This window comes from Delphinapterus leucas, chromosome 13 (assembly GCF_059928025.1).
Source record: "Delphinapterus leucas isolate spDelLeu-1000000601 "Yukka" chromosome 13, BTC_Dleu_Yukka2, whole genome shotgun sequence".
In the NCBI taxonomy this organism is placed as follows: Eukaryota; Metazoa; Chordata; class Mammalia; order Artiodactyla; family Monodontidae; genus Delphinapterus; species Delphinapterus leucas.
Window position 1 is genome coordinate 32,685,067 of NC_143141.1, and position 19,075 is coordinate 32,704,141.

Genomic DNA, 19,075 nt, shown 5'->3' on the forward strand with positions numbered 1-19,075 from the left:
TGCATGGAATATATTTTTCCATCCCTTCACTTTCAGTCAGCATGTGTCCCTAGGTCTGAAGTGTGTCTCTCGTAGATAGCATATATATGGGTCTTGTTTTTGTATCCATTCAGTGAATTTGTGTCTTTCAGTTGGGGCATTTAAACCATTTACATTCAAGGTTATCGATATGTTGTTCCTATTACCATTTTCTTAATTGTTTTCAGTTTGTTTCTGTAGTTCCTTTTCTTCTCTTGTGTTTTTTCTTCTCTTGTGTTTTTTCTTCTCTTGTGTTTCTCCCCTAGAGAAGTTTCTTTACCATTTGTTGTAAAGCCGGTTTGGTGGTGCTGAATTCCCTTAGCTTTTGTTTGTCTGAACAGCTTTTGACTTCTCCATCGAATCTGAATGAGATCCTTGCTGGGTAGAGTAATCTTGGTTGTAGGTTTTTCTCTTTCATCAGTTTAAGTATATCCTGCCACTCCCTTCTAGTCTGCAGATGTTCCACTGAGAAATCAGCTGATAATCTTATGGGTACATCTTTGTATGTTATTTTTTGTTTTTCCTTTGCTGCTTTTAATGCTTTTTCTTTGAATTTAATTTTTGTTAGTTTGATTAATATGTGTCTTGGTATGTTTTTCCTAGGGTTTATCCTGTATGGGACTCTCTGTCCTTCCTGGACTTGGGTGACTATTTCCTTTCCCATGTTAGGGAAGTTTTCCACTATAATTTATATATTTGCTCAGACCCTTTCTTTTTCTCTTCTTCTTCTGGGACCCCTATAATTCAAATGTTGGTGCGTTTCATGTTGTCCCAGAGGTCTCTGAGATTGTCTTCAATTCTTTTCATTTTTTTTCCTTTATTCTGCTCCTCGGCAGTTATTTCCACCATTTTGTCTTCCAGCTCAATTATTCGTTCTTCTGCTTCCATTATTTTGTTATTGATTCCTTCTAGTGTATTTTTCATTTCAGTTATTGTGTTGTTCATTTCTCTTTTTTCTTTCTTTTTTTTTTTTTTGTGGTACACGGGCCTCCCACCACCGCGGCCTCTCCCATTGTGGAGCACAGGCTCTGGATGTGTAGTCTCAGTGGCCATGGCTCATGGGCCCAGCCGCTCTGCGGCATGTGGGATCTTCCCAGACCAGGGCACGAACTCGCATCTCCTGCATCGGCAGGCGGACTCTCAACCACTGCACCACCAGGGAAGCCCTCTGTTTGTTCTTTAGTTCTTCTAGATCTTTGTTAAACATTTCTTCTATTTTCTTCACCCGTGCTTCCATTCTATTTCCGAGATTCTGGATCATCTTTACTATCATTACTCTGAATTCTTTTTCAGGTAGATTGCTTATTTCCTTTCCATTTATTTGGTCTTGTAGGTTTTTACCTTGCTCCTTCATCTGTGCCTTTTTTTTTTTTTGCCTTCTCATTTTTTTTTTTTTTTTTTTTTTGAGTGGGATTGTGTTCCTGTTGTACTGTTTGTTTGGCCTGAGGCTTCCAACACTGGAGTTTGTAGGCTATTGGGTAGAGCTGGGTCTTGGTGCTGAGATGAGGAACTCTGTGAGACCTTACTCTAATGACTATTCCCTGGGGTCTGAGGTTCTCTGTTAGTCCAGTGGTTTGGACTCGGAGCTCCCACTGCAGGAGCTTCCGCTCGACCTCATGCTTGCAAATCAAGATCCCACAAGCCGCATGGGGTGGCAAAAAAAAGAAAAAAAACAATAACAAAGTAAAAAATAAAATTAGAGTAGGAAAATAACAGATATGTTAGCAAGAATATAAAAATAAAAATATAGATGAATCAACAATCAGAAGGTACATCCGTACCACAATAGTAAAAAAGAGGAGGGAAAAAGAAAAAAAAAGAAAAGGAGGTGGGGGAAAAGCCTTGGCTGTGGAGAGTGGGGGCCTAAACAAGGGCAAGGTTTGGGTGGTGGGTGGGGCCAATGCTCAGGACCCACAGGGCTGGAAAAGGCTCTGGGGGCTGTGGGGGGTGGGGCTTAGGCTCAAGGAACAGAAGGGGCCCACACATGCTCTCCACCCCTCCCCCCCCGCCTCCCCGCCCCCATCTCAGAGGATATGGGACCTCTCCTGGGAGCCAGCAGGCTTTCTGGGCTTGAGTGGGCAGGGCAAACTCCCTTTTTTCCTCTCCTGCTTCTCTGGCCTGGCATCTGGGAGGGCCCCTCCTGCCTGCCTCTCCTGATCTCCCCAGCCTCCCTGTTATGCCCCCAGGATCCACATGGCCTGGAGGGGGCTTTGGATTGCAGGGGACCAGCCTGGGAGCTCAGCAGGCTCCCTGGGCCCCAGTGAGCAGGGTAATTGCCCTCCGCTCCTCTCCTGCTCCTCCTGGATGGCCCCTTCCACCTGCCACTCCTGATCTCCCTGAACTCCCTCCTATGCCCCCAGGACCCATGTAGCCTGGATAGGGCTTTGTTGGGGGGTGGGGACTGGCTTGGGAGCTCATCAGGCCTCCTGGCCCCTGTGGGACAGGTGATCGCCCTCTGCTCCTCTCCTGCTATTTCCAGAGAGTCCCTCCCACCTGCCTCTCCTGATCTCCCCTGCCTCTCCTGTTCTTCCCAGCCTCAGGGACACCAATCTTGTCTGGCCTCCACTTGTCCTCCTCCGTCGGTCCCTCTTCATCCTACCGGTTCACTTGCGGGGGGGGATCCTCCCATCTCCTTGGGGGTTAGAGTCCTCCACCAGTAGCTGGCAGGCACTCTAGTTGTGCGGAGACACTAACTCCAGGTCTTCCCACACAACCATCTTGACTCCTCTCTCTCTCTCATTTTTATTTGTATATTTACTATAAGTTTTTTCTTTGTAGTTATCATGAGGTTCACATGTATATCCTATGTATATAACAGCCTATTTTAAGTTGATAGCAACTTAGGTTTGAGTACATTCCACAATTCTACAATTTTTACTACCCTCCACCACATTTTATGTTTTTGATGTCACATTTTACATCTTTTTATTTTGTGTTCCCTTAACACAATGTATTTTTAGCTAATTTTACTTCTTTTATCTTTTAAGCTTCATGGTAGCTTTATGAATGGTTGGTCTACCGTCTTATATTTTTACCCTTTCCCCCGAGGTTTTTACTTTCATAAGTTTTCTCGATATTAATTAGTGCCTTTTTTTTCAGCTTAGAGAAGTGACATATAACATTTCTTATAAGGCTGGTTTAGTAGAGGCCTCTTTTAGCTTTTGCTTATCTGGAAAACTCTTCATCTTTTCTCCATTTCTGAATAATAACCTTGCCAGATAGAGTATTCTTGGTTGTAAGTTTTTTCATTTCAGCACTTTGAATATGTCGTGCCACTCACTTTTGGCCTGCAAAGTTTATTCTCAGAAATCTGCTGATGGTCTTAAATTTTGACATTTTTATTATAATATGTTTTGGTTGGATCTCTTTGGGTTTATCTTATTGGAATTCGCTGGGCTCCCTGGACTTGGATGTCTGTTTCCTTCCCTAAGTTAGGGAAGGGTTCAGCCATTACTTTTTCAAATAGTTTTGCCCTTGCTCTTTCTCTTGTTTTTCTGGGACACCTATATTGCCTGTGTTATTTTACTTGATCATGTTCCACAGGTCCCTTATTTTTCTTAAAAACATTTTTTTTTCATCTTACTGTTCTTTCTGTGTGAGTTCCATTGCTTTGTCTTCCAGTTCACTGATCTGTTCTTCTATTTCATCTAGCCTGCCGTTGAACCCCTTTAGTGTAATTTTCAGTTCATTTATTGTACTGTTCAGCTCTGTGACTTCTGTTTGGCGCTTTCCTATATTTACTGTCTCCTTGTTTGAAGTTCTCACTGTGTTCATCCATTCTTCTCTTGAGTTAGGTGAGCATGTCTATGACCATTACTTTGAATTATTTTTCAGGTAGATTACTTCTGTATCATTAAAGTTTTTCTCCTGAGGTTTTTGTCTTGTTCTTTCATTTGGAGCATATTTCTCTGCATCCTCATTTTGCCTGACTCTCTGTATTTGTTTCTTTATATTAGGTGAAACAGATAACTCTCTCAGTCTTGAAGGTGTGGACTTGTGGATGTGATGAACCTTCTTGTTCAACCTTGCCTTAGCTGTTCGTTGTCTTTCAAACCTTTGCAGTTGTCTGAACTGCCTGATTTATTCTTGATGTGTCCTCATTGATGAGAGTGTACCAAGGCCTGTAAGTGTGTGCCCAGGGGAGGAATATCACTTAGCACCTATTTTCAGGCTGATTGGCAACCAAATCTTCAGGCAGCAGCTTTTAAAGTATGCAAATGTATACATTCCTTTGGGACCAGAATCGTAATCCCTGCTGGCCACCAGTCCAAGAGATCTGGAACGTGTCCCCTGGGTGACAGTTGCAAAATTTAGGGCTCCAGATGAGTTTATAATCTCCTTTCTCGGAGGTCTTGTTGAGCTGTATCATGGCCAGAGGGATGCCCAGGGCTGGTGTCTTTCTGCTTACATTACCTGGGAGTGCCTTCTTATCCCTGGATGTATGTGAAATCTGAAACTTGTCCCTCAGACTGAAGCTCCAGGCTAAGTAAATAGACCTTTTTCACAGGAAGACTGGAGTTGTATTTCAGTTTGCTGTCTGTGTAGTGTCCTGAGAGTGGTGACCTGCCAAGAACTGTCTTTCTGATTGTTACTGTTCTGTGGAGCTCTGTAGCTCAAGTCTCTTTGGCCACCAAGGTCAGGTAATCAAGTAGTGTCCCCTGTGTGGATTGCATGCACCCGCTGGCTTTAGCAAAGGCAGCTAATAGCTAAAAGGGCTGAGTCATGCTAACCAGCTTCAGAAAAGCAGTGAGAAAATATCTTGACTGTGTGGTACTTGCATATGTTTCTGCAGTGCTGTGGGAGAATGCCTTGTCCGTGGATGTGTGCCAGTTTTAGGCCAGGAGTGGGAGAATGCCACAATTGCTTCTACTGTCCCATCCGAGCCAGGGAGTAGGGGTGTGCTACAACTGCCCATGCTTTTCAGCTTCAGGAAGGCAACAAAATAGTGCTGTGACCGCTTGCCCCTGCCTGTCTTAGCAAGGTGGTGGGAAGGTGCTGTCCAAACTTGCCTGCCTCTGCTAGCAGGGTAGGTGGAGAATACAATAATGGCATCTGCCACTTCCTTTAACTCCAGAGAGAGAGTTTCAAGCATCTCCTGCCCCTCCTGCAGGTGCTTTTAGATTAGTAAATGAGTATCCTTCACATATAGTCCAGGTGCTTTTCAAAGTGCTGTTTTTTTGCTGGGTCTTTGGTGAGTAAGCCCATCTGCTAGCCCTTTAAAAGGGGAATCTTGGTTCCCTACAGCACTTTGTGTCCCTTGTGTCCCTTTAGTTTTCTAAGCAAGATGTTTTTAGTGCTTGTCTCTCTGGTGCAGATCCCAGGGATTAAGGTGCTTGATGTGGGGCACCAACCCCTTCCTCTTCCAGGAGAAGCACTGGACTGGTAAGATCCCTTCGTCTTGTGTGTTGCTGCACTGAGCTGTGGTTTTTGCCAAGACCATGTCTCTGCCTTTGCTATCCATCTTGATGTGGTTCTTCTATCCTTTATTGTGGAGAAAAAGTTCATCTCATTTTCGGATCTTTTTCATAGGGAAATGATCCATATGTAGCTGAAGATTTGGTGTGTCCACGGGAGGAGGTGAGTTCAGGATCTTCATATGCTGCCAGGTTGGGCTCCCTGTAATATATTTATTAGGTGTTTACTTTTTAGATCTCCTTTAGTTTGGGTTGACTGAGAGGAGTTATTTATAAGTTATGTGAGTTGTTAAAATTGACCACAGAATAGGTGTAGAGGGATATATGCCTATAATTTTCTCCCCCAATTTTAGCAGTTGTCTTCTGAACCAAAAATAGGTTCCATAAAAGTAATGCTTTTTTGGTATAATATTATTCTTTGTTGTAATGAAAGTCTAGAAGTCAGATGGAAAATTGGCATCTTTGTTGATACCATAGTTATAATTGAAACTATTGGTTCAGTTGAAAAATGGACTGAACCAGTAGTTTAAATGAGAACTATTTCTGGCCCTTTTCAATTGAGATGGGTTGGTCCTTGGAGGAAACCTTGCTTATATATGACTTACCTTTTTTGGGAGACTAGGTTAATAAAATACTAAGAAGCTAGTACTACTTCCTACCCTAGATTATTTTTCTTCCCAACTTTACTTATATTTTTGATATTTGGGGGTCATTTTTATAATCACCTAAAAATTGACATTGGTAAAGGATGTAAAACTCAAACTGATATGTGGTAAAAAATTGTGGAGAAAAGTTAATGCTATTTTCAAAAATAATGTTAAAGATTATCTTGAAATTTACTTTATCCATTGACCAGCCTATCTTAGAATGATGCATATATGATTTCGAGTGATCTTTTAGTGTGCTAGACATTTAGCAAGCCTACCATAATGCTCCTGTCTTAGGTTATTGGCTTTCTAAAAGAATGTTGTATTTGAAAATGACTAAGGGGTTCTTGAAATATTATTAACATGGTAGATATTGTCCTTCCAGATATTAGAATATATTATAATGTTTACAATAGTATAAAATCTGTGTAAGAATTCAGGATTAAAATATTAACTACATGTATGTCTCTTAAACCTCTACCAGTATTAAATAAATAAACACTAATGTCTGAAACACAACTGCCACTTTATGAAAGATACTCTTCTTGATCACTCTGTATTAAAAAAGCAGCTTCTCTTTTCTTCTTTTATAATTGCTAAACTATTTTCCATTTTCGATGCCATTCATTCATTTATTCATTAATTCGTGAGAATCTGAGTTTCCATCTGGAATCATTTCCCTTCAGCCTGAAGAACTTCCTTTAGCACTTTTATAGTGCAGGTGTGTTGGTCTTAAATTCCCTTAGTTTTCTTTTATCTGAAAATGTTTTCCTCTTGCTTTCATTCCTGTATTAGTTTTCTAGGGCTGCCATAACAAAGCACCACAAACTGGGTGGCTTAATAAAAAAAAAAAAATCTACTGTCTCACAGGTCTGGAGGCTACAAGTTCAAAATCAAAGTGTCAGCAGGGTCATGTGCCCTCTGAAACCTGCAGGAGAGAATCCTTCCTTGTGTCTTCCTTTATTCTGGTGTTTTGCCAGCAATCTTAGCATTCCTTGGCTTGCAGTTGCAGCACTTCAATATATGGCTCCGTTATCACCTGATGTTCTCCTGTATGTCTTCTCCTCTTCTTATAAGGGCACCAATCATATTGGATTAAAGGCTCAGCCTGCCGCAGTATAACTTGATCTTGAATACATCTGCAGTGACCCTGTTTCCAAATAACGTCACATTCTAAGATGTTTAGAACTTCAGCATTTCTTTTTAGGGGACACAGTTCAGCACATAACAATTTCTGAAGGATATTTGCTGGATTTACAATTCTAGGTCAATAATTTTTCAATTTTGTTTTCATTTCTATTGCTTTCTGGCCTCTGTAGTTTCTGATGAGAGATCAATAGTCATTTGTATTGTTTTTCCACAGTATAGAATGGGTGTTTTTCTTTCCCCTATGGCTTTCAAATTTTTCTCTTGATCTTTGATTTTCAATAGTTTGACTATGATATTCACATTGGGATTCACTGAGCTTCTTGACTCTGGTACTTTATGTCTTTTATAAAATGTGAGAAATTTTCACCCATTGTTCTTTCAGATATTTTTTCTTCACTATGTTATTTCTCCTTTTTTTCTAGGACTCTAGTTCTACTTAGGTTAGACTTTTTGATATTATCCCCCATATTCCTCAGGCTCTGTTTTTCATGTTTGTTTGTTTTTTTAATCTGATTTTTTCCTAACTGGATAATTTCTGTTCATATATCTTCAAGTTCACTGACTCTTTTCCTTTGTTATCTCTATTTGACTGTTAAGTGCATTAAATGATGAATTCTTTATTTCAGGTAGTATAGTTTTTAGTTCTAGAATCTACATTTGGTTGTTCTACATAGTTTTTATTTCTCTGCTGATATTTACTGTCTTTTCATTAATTCATAATGAGAATGAAGAGGGCATAATAAATCTTTGGCAGAAAGAGAGTGGAGGTGCATCTAATATCAGAGAACCTAAATATGTTAAACAATGCTCACAGCTCTGAAGGGAGAAATAGACAACAATACAATAATAACAGGGGACTTAAATACCTCACTTTCAACAATGAATAGATCGTCTAGACAGAAAATCAGTAAGGAACCACAGGACTTGAACTAAACCTTAGGCCAAACGGACTTAAAAAAACATATGCAGATTATTCCACCCAACAGTGGCAGAATACACATTCTTCTCAAGTGTACACAGAACATTCTCCAGGGTAGATTATACATTAGTTCACAAAAGAAGCCTTAGCAAATGTAAGAAGATTGAGATCATATTAAATATGTTTTCCGGTCACAATGGTATGAAACTAGAAGTCAGTAACAGATGGAAAACTAGAAAATTCATAAATGTGTGGAAAGTAAACAACACACTCCTGGACAACCTAGCCATAATGAATCAGGAAGAAATAGGAAATTTGAAAGGATCATTTATGAGTAAAGAGATTGAAACAGTCAAAAACCTCCCAACAAAGAAAACCCCCGGACTGGATGATTTCACCAAACATCTAGAGAAGAATTAACATCAGTTCTTCTCAAATTCCTCTAAAAATTGAAGAGGAGGGAACACTCCCAAATTTACTTTACAAGGTGAGTCTTACCCTGATACCAAAGCCAGTTAAGGGCACTACTAGAAAAGAGAACTACAGGCCAGTATTCCTGGTAAATAGAGGTGCAACAACTGTCAACAAAGTACGAGCAAGCAGAAATCAACCGTATATTAATAGTATCATGCATCATGATCAAGTGTGATTTATTCCTGGGATGCAAGAATGGTTCAACATACGCAAATCAATTAATGTGCTATATCACATTAGTAGAAGAAAAGATACAATTATATGGTCATCTCAATAGATGCTGAAAAAGCATTTAACAAAATTTATCATCTTTTCATCAGTAAAACTCTCAGCAAATTAGAATAGAATAAATATATCTCAACATAATAGAGTCCATATATGACAGATCCCCAGCTAACATCATACTCAGTGGGGAAGGCTGAAATCTTTCCCACTAAGATCTGGAAGAAGACAAGAGTACCCACTCTCACCACTCCTATTCAACTGAGTAATGGAAATCCTAGCAAGAGAAATTATTCAAGAAAAAGAAATAAAAGGTATCCAAATTGAAAGAGAATAAGTAAAATATTCTCTATTTACAGATGATATGATCATATATGTAGAAAATCCTAAAGACTCCATTAAAAAACCGGAACTAATAAATAAATTCAGTAATGTTGCAGGAGACAAAATCAATACACAAAATCAGTTGCATTTCTATACACTAACAGTGAACTACCCGTAAAAGAAATAAAACAATCTCATTTATAATAGCATCAAACATAAAAAAATACTTTGGAATAAATGTATCCAAGGAGGTGAAATATCTGTACACTGAAAATTATAAGACGTTGATGAAAGAAATTGAAGAAGCACAAATAAATGGAAAGATATCCCATGTTTATGGATCAGAAGAATTAATATTGTTAAAATGTCTATAATACCCAAAGTGACCTACAGATTATATGAAATTCCTATCAAATTTCCAATGGCATTTTTCCAAAAAATAGGAAAAAACATTCTAAAATCTGTATGGAACCACAAAAAACCCTGGATAGAAAAGTGATTCTAAGAAAGAACAAAGCTGGAGGCTTTATTCACAGTAGCCAAGATACAGAAACAGCCTAAGTGTTCATTGACAGATAACCAGATAAAGAACTTATATCTATATATACCTATATGTATATATCTATATATCTACGTTTCAGCCATGACACAAGGAAATCCTGCTTTTTGCAAAACATGGAATGACCTTGAGGACATTATGCTAAGTTAAGTAAGTCAGATAGAGAAAGACAAAAACTGCATGGTGTCTCTTAGATGTTGAATCGATAAACCCAAACTCATAGAAATAGAGTAGAATGGTGGTTGCCAGGGACTGGGAGGTGGGGGAAATAAGGAAATGCTGGTCAAAGGATATGAACTTACAGCTATAAGATGAGTACGTTTTGAAGATCTAATATACAGCATGGTCACTATAATTAACAATACTTTATTATATACTTGAAAGTTGTTAAGAGAGTAGGTCATAAATGTTATCACCACATACAAAAATGATAATTATACGAGGGGATAGAGATATAAGGTAACTTACTCTGGTAGTCATTTTGCAATATATACGTGTGTCAAGTCAGCACGTTGTTTAATGTTAACTTCTGTATTAATTACATGTCTGTAATATAGCTGGAAGGTTAAAAAAAGGAAATGGAGGGAAGAGTGATAAATATACATAGTTACCACTATATATAGCAGGGTGTATTAAGCCACAACTGAAAGTATAAACAGGTTCATGTGGAACGGAGGAAACAGTTCAATACAGACAACTCCAGACAAGCTGAATCTTTGGAGGTGTGAGTTATTATAGATGATGTGGGTATAAAGCAGTTAATTCCTCTACTTCTCCTTTCCCTTGCATGGAATATTTGTACTTATATTCTTAGGTGGGAGACTGGAAAATTCTTTTCTAGAGAAATTAATAAAGGACTGCCACAAAGTGCCATTTGGATTTCCCCATCAAAGAGTTGATTTCCTTTGTAGAATTCCCTAAAGTGAAGCTTGCTACTTGACAAATCTTCCTATGCCCATAGACCTTCCTGTAAACTCTTAAGTGATTTATTATTAAATATGAATAACTGGCCAAGGATCAATAGATATTTGAGGAAAATATCCAACTGGAAAGAGAAAGATAAAAATACCAATATGAGAAAAGAAGTAACAACAATAAAAAGTACCTAGATGGAGCAAATAATGCAGAAAACAAAATAATATGTCAGAAAAATTCATTGGTATCCTCAAAAATTAAAAATTTAGTTTGTTATAGAAAAATATTACAAAGATCATCAGGAAGTGTACCAATGTTTTCTTAGGTCAGTCTCCCAAGGCAATAGAAATAAAAGCAAAAATAAACAAACGGGACCTTATCAAACTTATAGGCTTTTGCACAGCAAAGGAAACCATAAACAAAACAAAAAAATCCTATGGACTAGGAGACAATGTTTGCACATGATGCAACTGACAAAGGGTTAATTTTCCATATATACAAACAGCTCATACAACTCAATAACAAAAAAACAAACAACCCAATCAAATAATGGGCAGAAGACCTAAATAGCCATTTCTCCAAAGAAGACATATAGATGGCCACTAGGCACATGAAAAGATGCTCAGCATTGCTAATGATTAGAGAAATGCAGCAAAACTACAAGTAAAAGTAGAGTTGCCATATGGTCCAGCAATCCCACTCCTGGGTATATATCTGGAAAAGACGAAAACTACTTTGAAAAGGTACATGCACCCCAATGTTCATAGCAGCACTATTTACAATAGTCAAGGCATGGAAGCAATGTAAATGTTCATCGACAGATGAATGGATAAAGAAGATGTGGTATATATACACAATGAAATACTACTTAACCATAAAAAAGGAATGAAATAATGCCATTTGCAGCAACAGGATGGACCTAGAGATTATCATACTAAGTGAAGTAAGTCAGAAAGAGAAAGACAAATACTGTATAATATCACTTACATGTGGAATCTAAAATATGACACAAATGAACTTATTTGCAAAACAGAAAGAGACTCACAGACATTGAAAACAAACTTATGGTTAGCAAAGGGGATTGGGGAGGGAAAATTAGGAGTTTGGGATTAGCAGATACAAACTACTATACATAAAATAGATAAACAAGGTCCTACTGTATAGCACAGGGAAATATATTCAATATCCTATAATAAACCATAATGGAAAAGAATATGAAAACAAATATATATAAATATGTATAACTGAATCGCTTTGCTGTGCACCAGAAACTAACACAACATTGTAAATCAGCTATACTTCAATTAGAAAAAGCAAAGATCATCAGGAGGAGTTATATGAGAATTCAGTATCGATTAGGAGTTCTAGACAAGGGGAGAAAATCATCAGAGCATTAATATAAGAAAATCTCAGGACTTCCACATGTATTGCTTACTGAGTATAATGAACAAGTTAAAGACCTACACCAAGGTACATCCCCTGAGAAACTGAGAACATATACAGTAAAAGGTTTGAAAAGCTTCCAGACAGAAAAAGTAATATATAAAGGAATGAAGATCAATATATCATTGCTTTTTCCACTAGCAATAGGGGGTAATATAGGACAGTAGCGTGAGGAATGCCTTCAATAACCTAAGGGAAAATTATTGTCAACCTTGAATTCTATAGTTTATTTAGAGAAGGATTAAAGTCATTTTTAGAATGGAAGAATTCAAGAAATTTAATTCTTAATTCTTAAGAATTATCTGAAGATGCATGCCAACAAAATGAGAGTCTGGATTAAGTGAAATATAGATATGGAATTATTGAAACTGAAATGAAAGTAAGTCCCCTCCAGAATGACTATTTATCTGCATAATTGCTAATACATTTATATTGGTATGCCAAAAAGTATCATACTTAAGTTTTTTTTTTTTTTTTTTTTTGCGGTATGCGGGCCTCTCTCACTGTTGTGGCCTCTCCCGTTGCGGAGCACAGCCTCCGGACGCGCAGGCTCAGTGGCCATGGCTCACGGGCCTAGCTGCTCCGCGGCATGTGGGATCCTCCCGGACCAGGGCACGAATCTGTGTCCCCTGCATTGGCAGGCGGACTCTCAACCACTGCGCCACTAGGGAAGCCCCCATACTTAAGTTTTTAAATCTGCTTTTTGCTCAAAAATATTTCGCAAATATCTTTCTCAACAAATAAAAATACTTAACAATAATATTTGCATTGTACTACATTTCAAAGAATGGGTGTTTATTTGAATATAGACTACTATAGGACTTATAGGACAATCACCCCAGGTTATGCCTTTAGGAATAATAAGGTTTGGATAGAATGTCTATTATGATGAGCTTTTTGGAAAAAATCAAGATTGTTGTAGCTAGAATATTAGAGAATTTTTTGAAAATGTAGGCAATTTGAAACTCCAAGCAAAACAAAAAGCTGTACCAGAAAGGAACTATAATCAACTATGTAATCATTGCATATATACTTGACTCTGTCGTAAGATGGTTTGGTTACATGACATGATGATTAATACTGATTATTGCTTTTACTTAAAATACTTTGTTGGGAATATAATTTAAGAAGCAGTAGTGTAAGGGAGTCTATATTTTTAAATGATCTAAGTTTTTAACAGAAATTAAGGGTATTATTAGAAACGTGGGTATAAAAATATTAACTCTACAGAGCAGGATTGGGGATTGAAAAAGGCATAAGAGGGAGTCTACTGTTTTTTATTACAATATTTTCAGTATTACTAGATTTTTTAAACCATGAAATTATATTCATTTTGCAGACATTTAAAATAAAACAAATTGGGAAAAGATAAATTGTGCTGTAAAGTTGAGTTGGGGTGAATAATCATTTGAGGGAGTAGTTTTCTTCCTCTAATAAAATAATTAAGGATATCCACATGATTTTAGCTCTGGAGTTAGTCTTTGCAGCAGTTATTAAATAGCAAAATATTAGAAGCAATATAAATGTCCTATAGTAGAATATATTCAAATAAATATCCATTCTTTGAAATGTAGTACAATGCAAATATTATCGTAAGTATTTTTATTTGTCGAGAAAGATATCTGCGAAATATTTTTGAGCAAAAAGCAGATTTAAAAACTTAAGTATGATACTTTTTGGCATACCAATATAAATGTATTAGCAATTATGCAGATAAATAGAAAATACAGATGAGCAAAAAGAGAAATCTTTATATATGTACAGAAAATAGGCTGGGTTGTAATTCATCAAGTAACTATTACTGAATGGAAATTTTAGATTTTTTTTCCATTTTTTTCTTTATGTTTATTTTGTAATTTATTTTACAGTTAACTCAATTAACATTGTGCTTGTGGTGTATATATGTTGACGAAAGAAAAAGATAGTATTTAAAAAGAGCTGGGATTATCCTAATTCACAAGAGAATTCTTTTAACTTTTACTATTGCTTTGTACAAATTGTAATACACTACGTCTAGTACATCTTGTTGAAATGAATTTTGTTAGTGCAAAGACTTTTTCCCCTCTATGAAATATAGGTTTAAATGTATTTATTTATTTAGAGCTGTGTTGGGTCTACGTTTCTGTGCCAGGGCTTTCTCAAGTTGTGGCAAGCAGGGGCCACTCTTCATCGCGGTGTGCGGGCCTCTCACTATCGCAGCCTTTCTTGTTGCAGAGCACAGGCTTCAGACGTGCAGGCTCAGTAGTTGTGGCTCACGGGCCTAGTTGCTCCGCGGCATGTGGGATCCTCCCAGACCAGGGCTCGAACCCGTGTCCCCTGCATTAGCAGGCAGATTCTCAACCACTGCGCCACCAGGGAAGCCCTATAGGTTTAAATATGAACTGTAGACTTTCAAACAGCTAAGGATCTCAGTTATAATGTTGAAGGCAATATAGTGAACACCTTTTTCCATTAAAAAAAATTTCTATGAATATCATAATCCTAAATTTCTCATTCTACTGATGGAAATTCTTTGGAACCTGATTAAGTTGTATGAAAAACTTTGTTTATCTCTCCTTTAAAATATTACACAAAATACACATATATAATGCATGTATACACCCCTATGTACACTAATATGTAAATAACTTTTTGGATATGGTCTTGATATGTTCTGTTTCCTTCATTTTAACTCACTATCCTTGTTTTGTTTTTATTTTGTTTGAACAAGATCTGATATTGGAGCTAGTCACCAAAGAATACTAGTTGCCAGAGATAGTGCTAAACCATGAAGAAACCCTTTTTGAAATTACACGTCTTGTAGCTCTTTTCATTGGTGAGAACTGAAGAGGGTAGCTTTGGAGTCTTTATATCTTGGTCTTGCCAGTTATTTTCATGGACATCCTTTGGGCTTCAGATATGGGGTCATAATCCTACTTCATTGTATTTTTGTATGGGATATTATTTTAACCTTGATTTCCTTGGAGAAACCTGAGAAGTTGGTGTTTGAGTGGTGTATACAAGCATAAGGGTCAGGAGGAGTGAAAAGAAAAATTGTAGAGTCAGTACAGTGCTACACTGTAGGGCAGTCTGGTTCCTTAATCCATGAAGAAGCTATATGGAACTCACCGTGGGAGGGATGCAGTGGGGAGCATTTATCTGTCAGTTCTTTGGTCAAGGTTTGCCTCACTTCTGGGTTGAGAATCATGAGTGCTAAGTAGTTCTGGTGGGATTCCACACTGTGATGTCTGAAAAACCTCTGGACAGGAAGCTAGAGGTGTGGTGTAAATGCTAGAGCTGGTTTCAGTTTACACTATATGACACTTCCAAGGCTGCCCAGGACAGGTTGCTGATGTTCTACGTGGAATAAGAGCTGAGGCTGAGAGGATATGAAGTGGAGCACAAGAGGTGTGCAGTACAGATATCTAATACTTGGCATGTAGCACAAATACAAAATAGAATGGCAATGTGAAGCAGTATTAGATGCCATTAATGATTATGTATCTAAGTATTGCTAGATCTTCAATTCTTCCAGAATAGACGGTGAAACAAGATTCCTATCTCATATTCAGAGGGAAAACAGGTGGAACTTAAATTTTTAGTGTCTTTTTTTTTCTTTTGACTTATCTTTTAATTCAAGATAATTTACATGTATTATCTCATTTAATCCTTGTTGCAGTTCTGAGGTACATTTTATTAACCTTTTTTTTTTTTTTTTTTTAATAGATGGGATGTTGGTTTGAAAAGAACCTGTCCATGGTTATGGAATTAATATGTTGCAGAGCTTAGATTTAAAGAGCCGTCTTACTCCAAGAAGGTTTTTTTTCTTCTTCTTCTTTTTTCCTTTTCTGGTATAACACCCTGTAATTGAAGTCCATGTAGTTAATTATATCAGGTCTTGAACCTATAAGCCTACACCTCTCTCCCTTTTCAACCCGTTTCTGATTTTCAAGCTCAATTTTATGTATTCTTGTAGTCCACTAGAGGTCAGTATTGGGCTGATAAAGAAAGGAGCCTTTGGCTTTTGATTCACAGAATTTTAACTCTTTGAGTCTTATTGCTAGGAACCCTTGGAAGTTGTATTCACAACAAAACTTTATTTAATAGCATGTGTAATGACAGTTGTAAAAGTTTTAGTAGCTACATTTTTAGGTGAATAGTTCAGGTTAGGTAATTCTTATGGGTCGCCACCCCTGCCTCCCCATCCACCTTCTAATAGGTAGGAGAATATCCAAATCATGTCTTTTACAGATATCCCTCTCTTTTATTGGGCCAGATCTCATTCTTAAATAAGTTTCTTTTGTTATCTTTTGCCTTTATATAGTAAACATTTATCTGAATTTACTGTGTATGTGTCACTGTATCTGAGCTTGTGGGATTCTCATAATGGTGAAGTATGTTTCCTGTCCTAAAGAAGAGAAGAGTTATACACTGAAGTGCCATACTGTTATTTTTTACTTGGATATCTGACAGGTTTATTGAACTCATCTTCTCTATCCTACCTTCAACTAATTATTTCCACGGTTCCTATTGTTTGGAATGATCCCACCATCTAGTCATAAAGACCAGAATACTTGGAGTTATTTTTATTTCCTTCCCCTCTTCCATGTACTACATTTAAATCAGTAAATTCTGTTGCTTCTACTTTTTCTGTAGCTGCTGCTACCTTAATTCAAGTCCTCATCATTGTTATTTGGACTCCTTTCATGATCTATATTGGTTTTCCTGTTTCTATTTTTTATCTCCTCCTAGTTGACCATTCCTCCGCTCCTAGGGGATTTGCCTAAATTGTAAAGCTGATCCTGTTCTTCCCCTGCTCACATTCTTCTGTTGTTTCTCCGTTGCCTACTAGCTAACCTTGAAACTGCTTTGTATGGCATCTTCAACTTTATCTCTTGTTAGTCCTTCATAACCTATGTTCTTATACAAAATTATTTTTTCCTTGTGTGGATAATGTTGTTTCACATGTGGTGGTCTTTTCTTATCTGGTTTCTTTCTTCTGGAATGGTTACCCTTCTATGTACTTCCCTTTGGAAAAATCGTATCTTTTTTTTTTTTTTTTTCCGGTGAGCAGGCCTCTCACCGCTGCGGCCTCTCCCGTTGCGGAGCACAGGCTCCAGATGCACAGGCCCAGCGGCCATGGCCCACGGGCCGAGCCGCTCTGCGGCACGTGGGATCCCCCCAGACCGGGGCACAAACCCGCGCCCCCCGCATCGGCAGGCGAACCCTCAACCACTGCACCACCAGGGAAGCCCCATATTCATCTTTTAAGAGCACAGTTTGCTACCTCTTCCTCTGTGAAGTTCCTTACATCCCTACAAGCAGATATGATTACTTTCTCCTTTGTCTAATCACTGCACCTGTATTTATTTCTATCTTTATACTCTTTGCACTGAATTTCAGCCCCTCAATTGCTTACCTACTTCTTACAATAGAATGATGTGAGGTTCAAGAGTCAGAGAATCCATCTTATTCTTTGTATACCCAACTTCTTTGTATACTCAGTGCAGTATCTGGTGCCAAGTAGATATTCAATACATGTTTGACTGAAAGCAGTGATACAGAGAGAAAACACTGAGTTAGAACAGTGAGAGGAGGCTTCCTAAAGGAAGAATAATTTTACTTGGGTTTTGGAGGAAAGGTTGGATACAGGCAGGGAGAGGTCTTCTAGAAGGGGAATGGCATAAGCAAAGATACAGTAGTGGAAATATTTTTAGTATATTATGAGGTAGATTCTGATCCAAGTAGAAGATTCATGTTGGAGAGTATTGGATAATACATTGGAAAATTAAGTTCAGCTTCCATTATTGTGGAGTCTTAGTGATAAGATTATGGAGTTTGAATTTGTACTTGTTCAGATTGTTTCCCCCAGTTTACCTCATGTTTAATTGGTGTGATGAATGATGTGGTTTAAGAAGAGCCTGGCTGCAATATGCATGGGAATTGTAATGAGGAGGTGATGAGTTCCATTTTAGGTATGTCGGAAGTGAAGTGATGGTAGAACACACAGTAGTAATATGAAACTAGATATATGCTACTGGGTCTTGGGAGAGTGGAAAGAGTGGTAGAAGAGTAGGGGCTGAGGAATAAACCTTGCTTAATTTCTGTATATTAGGAAACCAGAGAAGAACACATGTGAGGAATCTTGAGGAAGAGGTGGGTAAATGTGTAAAGATTATTCACAAAGAGAATGAACAACCAAGAAGAAAAGAAGCCTAAATGCTTTCTGAAGTCTATTTGTGTGCTTGATACCCTTTTACCTCTACTGCAACCTAGGCAGCAGAAATCAGTAGCTGCTTCTTCGGCTCCAAGGTTGTCTTTGGAGGGACAGAGTAAATGGTCCTGGTGAGGCGGCTTGGCATGTTAGGAAAGAGCTCTGAAGAGCTTTTATTATTATTATTTTTTTAAGGACTTTAGAGTCACATGTTAATTTTAATATATATTGCATATATTTACATATTTGTATCTATGTTTACTCTTCTCCACTTCCTGCCATAGTATACATTTTGAATAGATGGTAGTTTTCCTTTGCTTCCTAATGGGTAATAACTGAGTATTTATTTCGTTGTTCTACCTGTTTTAGTATTTCCAACTTGGCCAGTTCTTTCTTGGCAGATCTGCCCTGACTGCTCATTTATAGACTGGAGAAGCCTTGATAATTTTGACAGAGATCCCGGGTTCTCATAGAGACTTGGAATAAAACTTGCCGTGCTCTCATTTCTAGCATAGGGTTTGCTATTTTAATTTGCTGATTTGGCCTAAACTGCTTTGCGCTCCATCAGATTGATTGGTAAACCAGACACACCTAAAAAGAGAACAAATCATAGATGATCTAAAATTACTTCCATAGGATACTTTCAGATTTGTATCATTTCAAGTATAAATGATAGTACTTAAGTGTGGCTCCTTTTGATTGCTTTTGGTACACTGATAGTATTTTAGTGATTGTGAAGGAAAAATATTTAACTTTGGATTCAATAAAATAAGACCAACTTATGAAAGCTTTTGGTTT

At 37.7% G+C, this 19,075-nt stretch overlaps 1 protein-coding gene across 27 annotated transcripts in view; it reads left to right on the forward strand.

The window, feature by feature from the left end:
• EXOC6B (exocyst complex component 6B) overlaps positions 1 to 19,075 on the forward strand; it is a 703,642-nt gene that overhangs the window by 246,384 nt on the left and 438,183 nt on the right. For 21 of the 27 annotated variants that reach the window (XM_089922288.1, XM_089922299.1, XM_089922297.1 and 18 more), the window contains one exon: positions 5,548 to 5,595. The exons of the other annotated variants lie outside the window; for them this stretch is intronic. In XM_089922288.1, coding sequence (XP_089778414.1) covers positions 5,548 to 5,595 — 48 coding nt within the window. The remainder of the gene's footprint in view (positions 1 to 5,547; positions 5,596 to 19,075) is intronic. 27 annotated transcript variants of the gene reach the window in all.